General features: G+C 43.1%; 1 protein-coding gene across 1 annotated transcript; it reads right to left on the reverse strand.

Moving 5' to 3' along the window:
• Positions 1-732: 732 nt before the first annotated feature.
• On the reverse strand, positions 733-9062 carry tspan31 (tetraspanin 31). The gene is made up of 6 exons (XM_010875227.3): positions 8884-9062; positions 7482-7649; positions 5359-5439; positions 4321-4461; positions 3956-4066; positions 733-3612 (listed from the first exon to the last, which is right to left on the reverse strand). Exons 1-6 carry the CDS (start codon positions 8944-8946, stop codon positions 3538-3540), a joined length of 639 nt encoding a protein of 212 aa, XP_010873529.1. The 5' UTR covers positions 8947-9062; the 3' UTR covers positions 733-3537.
• Positions 9063-12510: the final 3448 nt, after the last annotated feature.

Consider the following 12510-nt stretch of genomic DNA (forward strand, 5'->3'; position numbering starts at 1 on the left):
GGTAGCTCAGACTCTGCTCCCATTGTTAATAAACATGTTAAAACGCTTACTCAACGGGATTTGCCATTCATGTGAGTTGGCAAGTAATGCATGTAACTGAACAGTCTCTTGAGCATTACTGCTCAGCGTCTGCTGCCACTGGATCCAAGATCACCTGTAATTATGGAAGAGGACTGGATTCCCAGTCACGGAAAACACAAAAACATTCTCTGCCTCATTGGTCTTGGGAAAACTGACCCACCAAGTCCCAATTCATTATTCCCCCGACTACACACTTGCAGTCACACACTTACATTCGATACAGTTGGACTATCTTGTATCGATTTGTGACCATTTGAGTTTGCTACATTCCAGCAATGTATTGCTGTAGACTGTAGGCCCATCAAACTAAACTCTGGACCTCTGCCAGTTCCACTACTACCCCTCCCCCTTTAATTGGGTACAGAATTAGACCTGGCACGCCGGCAGGACCATTTTTTTTTTAAAGCAGAACAGAAAAGCCAGCAGGCTCAGTACCTCACAGGGTAAATGTTGAATGCCCATGGTGTAGTCCAATTCCTGAGATTCATCATGGGTGTTAAGTAGCTGAAATGGAATAAGCTCTGTGCTGCCCCCATGTGGTACATAGAGTGAACTGCCTTATATAGCTGGGTATAAGTAAACCTTAAAACAAAGTATTATTGAGATTTATTTTATTTTAAAATGTAAGTCTTAAAAATTCAAGAAACGGAATAACATGTGCACACAGGATTTTAAGTAGAATACATGGTCTATCAGGTACAGAGTTAATATGATGTGTACAGACAATATATATATGCATTACAACTTGCAGTGGCTCAACTGAAGCACCATATCCACCATCAAAACAATATTCACTTACCGTAACTGGTTCAAGTAATACAAGCACTGACATTTCAATTCATATTAGTCCTAAAGGCTGAGCGAAATCAATGGAGACCACATGACACCTCTCCATACCTCTGAGACAGAATTATCAGTGATGTTTTACTAAATAACAAATCCAATCTATACCAGAACAAAACCTGAAAAACAAAATTGACTGCTGTGCATTGTTGGCACTTAAATAAATCACAAAGAAACACAAAACATTACTTAAATTAGTTTAACACTGTTGAACAAAATCACATGACAAAAACAGAAAATAGCAAAACAACAATAAATGCACCAAATAACTGAGCATTAGGCTTGAAAGAAAATGTTTAACACATACAGCAGGGTTGCACAATAGATTTCAGGAAATTAGGCACAACTTCTGATTTTCAGATAACATTCCTAATTTGTGATAACAGATAATTTTCCTTCCAGGTAAAGGTGCGGTGACATTGTATTGACAATTTCAAATATTTTTAAGTATACAAATAGTGAAAATATCTAACTACAACTACTTTTTTTAAATTTTACTTTGTCCTAAACCAATTAACTATTTTCAGAGAGGTAAACTATCGCTATTGTTTTAAATGTTCAACTTCCAATAGTGAATTAGAAAAAAACTGAATAGACCTTTAAAGTAGCAAGAAAGGTCTTTGTGTACTTTACTACTTGTAGGTCACTAAAACGTTACACTTACTACTATTATTTTTAAAACAAATGATAATCTTAAACACAGTGTGGAACACCAAAATAATTAAAACCGTCCTTTATGATACTGAAAACTTTAAAACAAGGATATACATGTATGACAATCAGAGCTGCAGTCCATTGGCAATCTAGCTACTTATGAGAAGGTAAAGTCAGTTTGCTCAATTCATAAATATTCCTACTAGGTTAATATCTCAAATCAAACTTCGTAAATATAATCCCAGCAGTGGTATTGAAATGTTTCCACCAGAATGTTACTAGGGGTGTGTGGCCTATTTGTCACTAGGGGGATGGCCTATTTCTTGCACTGCCATTCCACATCGAATGAAAAATCTCCAAAATGTGCTCTATTTTTTTATTGACTAATAACTTTCAATTCCCTGTTTTCACTTCTTGAAATAAAACTAAGAAAGGTACTAAATGTTATTTTTCAAAAGACTGTTGTCAAAAACACGCTGCCAATGATTTTTGTTTGTTCCCAAAAAATAAGATGTCCTTTTTTTTATTTTTTTATAGATTTGCAGACCTCACTGCAGTTTTTGAATACCACCGATAAACACAGAAATTGGAGTACCTCAGATAAACATACATTTCAAAACGACATCACACAACACAGCCAATCTACACCCATTCCTTTCTCACATCCACTGCGATCTGAGCTCTGACATCAAACAACAGCAAGCACAGCATCCCACTTCCAAGTTAAGAGAGAGAAACCACCTGAATAATGCATTAGACAGCAGTGGGTGCGTCCTCATACTGTAGTCCCACACATCACTGCTAGCGCTGATCTGGAGGGCCAGATTCCTTCTAATTAAAACTACATAGAGGTTGGAGGAAAAGCTGGAGAGTCAGGTGAATTCACTTCAGAAATGTTCATTTTATGAGACGCTGCACAGAAAGGGTTATCAGCAGGGATGGGAGACACGGTCATGTAGGCATATCTGTGTAGCAGGACACATGCAGTAGAATGTCTTCCTTTACATGGTTGGAACAGAGCCATATATATATACACACACACATATATACAGAGAGAGAGAGAGAGAGAGAGAGAGATAGAGAGCGAATATATACTTGGCTCTGGGTTGGAATAGTTAAGTCATCAAGATCTGGTTCTCAAATCCAGGCTGGCCATTACTCCAGTGCAGGTAGCCAATCATCCTATCATACATGAGAACAAGAATTGATTATATTGAACTCCAGCCAAACCTACACTAGGATATATAGAGGGGCTTGCACAAACTGAGGTTAATGTGGTAGATGATGCGTTTTAATACAGTGCCAACGTAAGACGCATTCCAGGATGTTAAGCACACCAAATTTGTAAGAGGTTACAAATGACTTACTATTATGTCTATTTTTCTGGGTCGTGACCTGTATTAAATGGATGGTGTAGTACATAATTGGATGACTTGGTAGAATATCATCCCCAAAATCCGGTGTGCGTCTTCAAGGAAGATGTGTACTGTGTATCTGAGTGAGTCAGATTGTGCTCACTTGCATGTCTACAGATGTCCCCGAAACGGCCCTCTATTCCCTACACCAGGGGTGTCCGACCAAAGCCCAGAAAACTGTCCTGGGGCGCTTCGAGTAAAAACAAACAGCAAAGACTAAAACCCGATTTAAACAGTGTAGAAATGATAATCACTCGGTGGGGCACTATTTTTTGGGGGGGAGGGGGGGGGGGGTGTCAAAATACATTCCACGGCAACGTGAAAAGAACGCGGCACAAGTTGCAAAGCAAGTTTGACATACCTGCCCAATATAGTGCACAACCTTCAGCCCCAGGACACAAAACAGGGAATAGGGGGTCATTTGGGACACACAACGTGTGGATGACTGCGGTCCAGTTTGAACGCCTGAGTGTTTCTAGATGATTCTACATGGTGTTACCAGTGTGTCCTCCCGTTGTGCCTGTACAGTGCCGAGTTATCCACACTATAGGAAAGCACTTGGATTGGCTCTGGGGTCTTTCTGGTTCCTGTAGCGCACGGCCAGCCACACCCCAAGAATCTGGAAGTCAGACAAGATAGTCACACAAAACTGCTTTCCATATCACAGTGCGGGAGGAACGGACACGGCCTGAATGCAGAACTACCACGGCGTCTGGAACTGCGTGGAAACGATGCGAAGACATTCAAACCGGAAACATTTTGGTTGAGGATCAAGTCAAGCGTTTCAGAGGTGCATAGAGCGCACTCAGGAAAGATTCAGATCCCTTCTCTTTCCCCAGCCTCATTCTGAACGGCATTAAATTGATAGTTCTCCGCGTGAAAAAGTGAAGGGGTCTGAATGCTCCCCCCCCCCCCCCCCCCCCCCGAATGCACTGTGACCGAAGGATCGGACACACACCCACCTCAGTGAAGCTGAAGAACAGCCCAACCCCTCCCAGGATCTTCAGAGCCTCCGTGGCGTGCTGGAGCATCTTATCCCCGCAGGTGTAGCAGTTGTCCCTGCCTTTACACGCCTGCAATGCAAGACAGTCTCAGCGGTGTGCCCCATGCACACTAGATGGACGAGCAGAACGATAAGACTACCGTGGCAAAAACAAACGAACACGTTCAGCGCTTCTCCACGCGCCACGGCACCACACCTAGTGAGCATCAAGCGAACACCCCTCAAACAAATGACGCTGCTCTAAAACTGTTCCAGGGCATTGATCCAGGTTGATGGTGACAAACTCCGTGGCTAAGACAAGCATACCCCTAATGTGACACTTACAGCAGTGCAGCTGAACATGTCCTTGGTGAACTGCGGCTGGCCGAGGGTGGTGTTGAACAGGCCACAGCAGTCCAACTGCCTCTCCAACTCTCCCTTGGTGTTGTTGCTCATCAGACTCCAGGTAGAGTTCAGCAGCTTCTCCTGAAAAGAAAAAAAAAAAGGACACCATCACAAGACAAATGCCATTTTAGTAGATGCTTTTAGCCCAGGTGACATGGCCAAGTATTAGGGCTGCACGATTTGGATGAAATATTGAATCGCGATTTATTTGACAAATATTGCAATTATGGTTATTATGGGTGTAAACAGTGTAGAGAATCTCACATAAAAATAGGGATCATAGCCTACATAATGTGCTATTCAACTGAATACAAATCAATTTAAAATTCTGTGCTTTCTATTTTACACTTATTACCGATTTGAAGGTGCAGTCTGTGTCTATTCGTAACTCTGTTTAACTGCTCATTTAATGCAATGGCATTTGCTGTGTTTGTGTTGTTGCCACAGCTGGTTAGGCAACATTTCTAATTTTATTAAGTTTGGGCTGTTTGTAGGTAGCAGCATTGAAGCCAAAACTTTTAATAACCATGCTGTTTTATATGTGGGACAATATCTCGGTGCCACTCGCTAACTTAAACCGGACGTCTTCGCTAGCACTTGCAGAGTTAACACAAACTAACATTTAAACAAAATATGTCCAGGTATTTAGGTAATCTATAAAAAGACCTACAGCACCCGCAAGAAAAACTATTACAGATGCACGATGCATGCCCCATTGCCTTGCGTGAAGCGCGCATCATTCATATTTCTTGGAGCTGAAAATCGTACAAGTTGGCAATTTGGATATCGCACATGTCTAAGACTTTTCGATTATGATTAGATTAATCGTGCAACCCTATCAAGTACACATACATTTTTGGTTGGCTAGCTAATTCTTGTACAGAGACAAACGGGAGAAAGTCACAAGGCCTAGTGGAAATGGATAAAGGAAGAGAATCCACATTCCTAGGGGGTTGATTCAACCAAAGGGGTACTGACCTGCTGCCCTTGGTTCATGGCCAAGCAGGAGCAAGACACCCCGAACTGGACGAGGAATACCAGGAAAAGAATGATCATGTACTATGAGCGCCTGGTTAAGCAAACAACAAGTGTGATTAATCAACAGTCATTCATTCTGTGTTAAAGCCAGAGCATTTCATCACAGGTGTCTTAGCGTTCCCTCCACCGCTGTGGCAGGTGGTATGATGTAAGGACACACACGTCGAGCCCAGGTGCTAAAGCAGGAGACCATCAGAGGCCCTGAGAGCGTTGCCAGGTCCGGGCTTCCAGGCAAACATGCCTCTGGATCCGGGCAAGTTTGGGCTGTGAGCCCCACCTGATCCGGCCGCTGTCAACTCCCTCACACAGGCTGATCCGGCCCCAACTGACGAACACCACGACACCTACTCAGGACTGGCCTCCATGTCAATGGGGTCCTTACCTGAGCTGCTTCTCTGGTACAGAAGAGCTTAAATCCACCACAGTGGGACTACAGATGACACAGTGGGTCGAGAAACAGCGATGGGACAGAAGCGGACCCCAAGGAAAGCAGTGGCAGCAGATATTCCGACAGTGACACCGTGGGGAAAGCAACAAACGGGAAGAGGAAGATTCGCTTCACTGTATTTACCCCCTGCTTTCCTTCCCAATTTTTGTAGAATCCAATTTATAACCCTGTCCCTACCCCACAGCAGACACTCGCACTGGACATGCCCTCCAGAGCCATTCCGGGTTCTCTGAATACCAACCCCCTAAACCTGGCCGTTACGGTATAACCGCACTGTCCTGAACAGGACCCCTGGGCCACATTCAAAACCTGGTCGCATAATGAAACAGTTAACTGCAAAGCATTCATTCTACTGCTGTACAATTCAGGGACACAGGACTCTGAGAAAGCTGGCCTCCTGTGTGCAACACCAGTCACGTCTTAACAGGTTCGCAAAGCTGGCTGAGAGAATGCCAAGAGTGTGCAATGCTGTCATCAAAGCAAGAGGGAGGCTACTCTGAAGAATGTAAAATGTAAATGTGTTTGGATAACACTTCTTTTGTGGATACTACCTGATTCCATGTGTTATTTCATAGTTATGTCTTCACTATTATCGTTTAATATGGACAATAGTAAAACTAAAGAAACACCCTTTTGACCGCTACTGTCCACACAGACACAACCGTGTGATGAAGAGCCTGGCAGCAGCAGATACGGCTGATGTGCAAATTCCACAGTAACTAAATTACATTCAGACAATTTCCACTTTAAAACGTAAACCAAATATCGTTTTGGATGTTTAGCAAACCATAGAGCTAAGCGCAGAGACAAAGTCTATACATTTCCAATCAAAATTGTACTTAAAAAAAACTGCGGAAGTGTTCAGATGCAAACTGACATTGTATTAATCTCAACCCTTTTCACTTTATTTTTTTTTACATTGAAACGGCCAGTTCCCTCCCTAAGACCAGCCCCGATACCACGGCCCAGCTCCCTGCAACCCGCCTGCTTAGCGGCGTTAACCGAGCTTTGGGAGGATGCTGTGGATGACTCACACGAGAGGACGAGCTGATGTAGAGCAGGGAGAAGGCAATGCCTTTCCCTGTCAATGCTGCAGATCTGTGGCAACGTCTGCCAACAGATTGGCTAAGTCATACGCCAGACCACGACGGCAACGTCGGCGCTAGCTGACAGGTGTGGCATGACACAGTAATTCCACTGTTGAGCCTCCCGGAGATGTTGTGAGCATATCAGCAAAACATATAAGACGGCTGCTTAAAAATTTTTTTTTTTTTAAAATATCTACCCTACGCCTATCTATACAACACAGTTATGTCAGCGCCGTAACACAGTCTACAATCAAAACGGACATGGAATTTACTGTGGAAGGCGTCCTCCTTCAAGCAGTTTATGAGCGCTCACAATCTGTATTGGCCCGAAGGATTCAAACATCACGTCCTGTGTATTCAGAACTAACCGGGAGAGTCTCCAATCTGTTCTGTTGCCATACCAATTAAGTTAGTGAAAATGTTGTTAAAACCCACCAGTTTCTGATTCAAACCATGTGAGAGAGGGGTTTGTTAGGAGCCCTGAGCCCTGTTAGGAGACTTCTTCCAACTGTACATTTAAAGGATACGAAAAAGAGCATGACTTGGTGGTGGTGGATGGCTCCGATGAGTCCCACGATGGCTATGAGAAGCAGGAAGAAGCCCACGGCTATGACCCCACCGATTATGTGGATGCTAGACACAATGCCAAACTCCTTCCCCCATGCTGCCACCCCTATCAGGAGCAGACCTACCAGCTGATGAGAAAAACATCAATTAGACACAGTTGACCTGGTCCCACAAATGGTCGTGAACTGACATTTAGCCAAGGATCTCGACTACTGTGACATGCGCTCAGGTCTGGATGCGATGCCGGCAGGTGGGATGGAACTCTATATCTCTCTTGATCTGAATGCACGTCGAAGGAGTTCAGTTCCTTGGCTAATGCCTGGTAATGGTGTACATTTACAATGCTCATAGAACTTAACAAGACTGTACAAATAGATCTGGAACCAGGCTAGAAAGAAGTCATAGCAAAAGGTAAACAAACAATCTAGTTAGGGACCAGTGTCTCATTAATGCAAAACTGTTGAGACACAGTACAGGAAAATAGCTACATAAGCTAGACTGAAGCATGTATCCAAACACCACACACACACATAGTTTATCTAATTGAAGGGGCTAAACTGATAAAGAGAACTATGCAATAAATTGTCCACTCGACCTTGGCTATTGGAACAGCTGTAACACGTGTCAGTGACAATCCAGAGGTCGATAGAGATAACACTGACATTGTGTTCTTGCTAAATAGCAGGAATATCTAGCTAAATCCAGTTAGCTCAAAAAAGTATGTTAGCTCAGTCTCAAACCTCGCCTCGGGAAACCCTACACATTTCAAATTGTTGCAACTCTGCACTAGCTCACCTGGCTCGTCTATTTAAAGGCTTCATGAGTAATTCACAGTTTGAATTAGGTTAGCTCTGGAATAGATCTGGCTAGGGGTTCCCGGGGGGAAATTAGAGAACCAGAGGGAAAGTGGTTAGTTATGATGTACAATAGTGGGCACAAAGTGGTTGGCTAACGTTAGCTACAGCATTAGCTTACCTATGTAGGTAGGTAGCTATTATTCCCAGCAAGCAATGATGCGTTTCAGATGAATCGGTTAGCTAACGTTAGTGTCAGGTAGGAGAATACAGTTATCTGGTTATCTAACGTGACAACACATCTAACTACATAGCTAATTAACCTAAAGAAATAGATCCACACAAACACCTAACAATACCGTACCCATAAGACCAGTTAGGACATGCAACGGTAAGTCAGTTAGTTAGCTAAGTGAAATGCAAATGTATTAAAGTTGGTTACACAATCTTCTATTTGTCAGTTAGCTAACGTTAGGTACAGTAGCAATCTGTGTAGCAAGCTAACTAGTTAATGTTAGCTAGCTAAGATGCTAACTAGCTAGCTAAGTTGTATGACTTCAATACTTACAATGTAAACCACATTTAAGGAACAGAGGGCATTTTTAGAGCAGGTAAATCCCCCACAGACCATATTCGTATTTTTTATAAAAAATACTAACGGCAAGACCTTGCTTTCTTAGCAAAGCTTTTAGTCTCACTGACAAAACTGATCTCCTTGTTGGTCTGGAAGGCAACAGCACACTGGGAGGAGTCATCAATGCGCAAGACATGACATCATCAGGGTCTACTATTCTTTGAACACAATATAATAAAATGTTGTACAGTGTATGTTCTTCATTTCAAATAAGGGGTGATTATTATTAGAAATAAATGGAAGGCCTTATTACTTAAGGATTACGCAACAGATTGTGAATGCCCCTTTTCATACAAAACCGCTCATTTCCATGCATGCGTTTTCTAGACCCTCTCTTTTACTATCTGAAAGGGTTGACAGTCACGATCGCTGTCTTTGCACAGTCGTTGTAACAAACAGGGTCGACTGGTCATTAGGGGCAGGTGAGGCACAGCCCCACCTGTTGTCAACAGAAAGAACTGCAACAAAATTATGTTATTTTTATTTCTCGAAGATTACTACCTATAATTTATTATCTATGAATATATCATCTTCCTAAATTGCATATCATTTGTGTTAGGATTTTATTTTATGTTCATTGGTCCCTGCCTTGCTGCTTCATACTGCGTTCTACCGATTTGAGTTCACAGTAGTAGGCCATAGGCTAAGCATGAATGTGGGGCTAGCCCCTCTCTCACAATGCAATGTACTTTGTACGTGTGAAAATATGAATATGCATATTAAGAATGTTAGTGTGATCAATGTAGATCACACAAATTTGATGCCATGTGGGGCTGACAGCCGGTAGCCCCACTACAGCGTAATTTTGTATTTTAGACCTGATTGGCTGTCTGTCTGTCTGCCACCAACATCAGTCGGGTAGATTGTCTTAGTTAGCTTGTTAGCGTCACAAACGCCAGATAACTTGAGAAAATGAATAAAGTGGATTTCATACTCGAGCACCGGCTCATTTTCCAAAGGCACTCTTCTGTTTTCCATGTCTACTATTTGGTGGAGATGGTACTTGGTCAAGAATGGGTTACAAAGATTTGAAACATCTTTCTGAGGGGATTGCAAAACATGAGAGCAGCGGGAGTCATCTGGACAATGCTGTGAAATTGGGCTTACTTGGAAGGGTAAATGTCGCAGCCCAAGTTGACAGTGCATACAGGCGCTCCATTGAGCAGCATAACAAACAGGTGGAGGAAAACAGGTACGTTCTCAGTCGGATCATAACATGTATTAAACTGTGTGGAAAATGTGAAACCGCACTGCGGGAGGCATGACAAGTAGGTTGACTACCTGAATCCTGGAATATTCAGATGCATTTTCGAGACTATGTGTGAGTGCGATTTGAGACTTCAGAGGCACTATGACGCTCAGCCCATCTTCAAAGGGACATATAGCACTGTACAAAATGAACTGTTAGACTGTATGTATGAAGTGTACAGGGAGGAGCTAGCCAAGCAAGTGGACAAGACATCATTTGTTGCCATACAGGCAGATGAGACAACTGTCTCCTGTAAATCACAAATGGTGGTTGCGTTGCGATACATGTTGCCTGACAATACAGTGACAAAGAGGTTTTTGAAGTTTGTGGAAGTCAAAGATAAAACTGGACTCAGCCTCTCTAATAGCATCAAGGGTGTGCTGGAACCAATGAAGCTGGGAGAAAAGCTGATCGCTCAGACTTATGATGGTCCGGCTGTAATGAGTAGAAACGTCCGAGGGGTACAGACGCTAATGAAAGAGACTTACCCACATGCCCAGTTTGTTCACTGCTATGCTCACCAGCTGAACCTGACCTTGCAGCAACTTTGTTCAGCAAAGATGAGCATCCTGAAAGTATTTTTTGCAGATTTAACTGCTTTTGCCACCCTTTTTCGATGACAAAACATGTTGCGGCACTTGCTGAGGCAACACAGAGACACATTCTGAGGCCACCCACTGTACGATGGAACTTTAAAAGTAGAACTGTCAATGCAGTTTGGGAAAACCACGCTGCGCTGCTCCTGTGTATGGAGGACATACGCACACAACCAGGATGGGATGAGGCCACCATAAGTGAGGCATACGGCCTGTCAAAAAAACTCAGTGACCGAGCCTTTCTGCAGCTGGAATGTTTTTTCTTCCTTATGCCAGAAGTTGATGTTTTATACAACACTTTGCAAAAACGGAGCATCGATACATCTGGGATTAGCAGTGCGCTCACCCGTTTCAAAGAGAATGTCCAGAATATGCAGAAGCAAATTGATGAATTGGCTGCCACCGTTCACGATGGAACAGACGAGCCAGGGCGATGAGTAACCAACACAGTGCCGGTGATGAAGGAGGCATGCGACACAGTCATCTCCCAGGTGGAGCAGAGGGTTTCACAAAGTGACCACCTGATTGCTGCCAAGCTGGTTGACAGCTCGCTCTTCCCACAATTTGTCCTGTCATTCCCTACATCTGAGCTTGACTGTGCGGTGAAACTATGGCCTCTAGGAAACGAGGAAAGGTTGAAGTCTGACCTGACCACTCTGTACCACCACACTCGCAATACCATGGGACAGCCGCGACTCAACGCATTGGCCATGTTGTCTATCCAAAGCCAGCTGATTCAGCAGCAACATGACTTCATTCCCAAAGTCATCAAAAAGTTTGCCCAGAGAAAGAATCGCCGTGTCACCTTTCTCTTCAAGTCAGCCCTCAGTATTGGTGAGTAAAAGCATATTTTATCATCCTGCCTTTTGCGATGCTGTTCCGTGCATTGGTCATATTTTTGTGCTGGATCGATTTATATAGATGGTGATGAGTGTCAGTGTGTCCATGCTTATCTATTAAGGTTGTTGTCATAGAATGGATCTGTACCCCTAAAAAGTTGTCTTTCCGCTTCATTGTGGCCTTCAGTGGTGTTGAGCTCATTGCTGTTTGCATATGGCCCTGTTGGCACTTTGGTTCTGAGCTTGTTTGCATTCCTAATTTAGGTTTGTAAATGTGACAGTGGTAATTTTACATGTGTGTGAGAGAAGGAGAACAATTACACAAGAAGGTCTCTCTCTCTTTTTCTCCAGTATGTGTACTACAACACCTGGTAGAAGCAAGCCGCTCTGTCGTTAAAAGCGTTTTGTGGAGCCACAATGTTTGTTGATGTGTTAAATCAGTGGTTCCCAACTCCGGTCCTCGAGTACCCCCAACAGTACACATTTTTGTTGCAGCTCTGGACAAGCACACCCAATTCAACTCAATGAGAGCCTGATACTTAGTTGACAAGTTGAATCAGCTGTGCTTGGCTGGGGGTACAATGAAAATGTGTACTGTTGGGGTACTTGAGGACCGTAGTTGGGAACCACTGTGTTAAATAAACACATCAGTAGCAAGAGAGAGTTTTGTAGCTTTACTGGTATGTATCCTATATTTTGAAATGGTTTGTGCCCCACCAATATTTTACATATAAAAACACCACTGGTAACAAGCGTTTCAGGGTCTGTGTGGTTTAATGTTGTTGGCTTCATGTTGTTTTGCAATAAAATTCATGAACACTATTATTGTTCAAACTGAAATTAGGCTATGTTTAACATCTCTCTACTTCCTTTTCAC

Source organism: Esox lucius, chromosome 12, assembly GCF_011004845.1.
Source record: "Esox lucius isolate fEsoLuc1 chromosome 12, fEsoLuc1.pri, whole genome shotgun sequence".
Taxonomy (NCBI): Eukaryota; Metazoa; Chordata; class Actinopteri; order Esociformes; family Esocidae; genus Esox; species Esox lucius.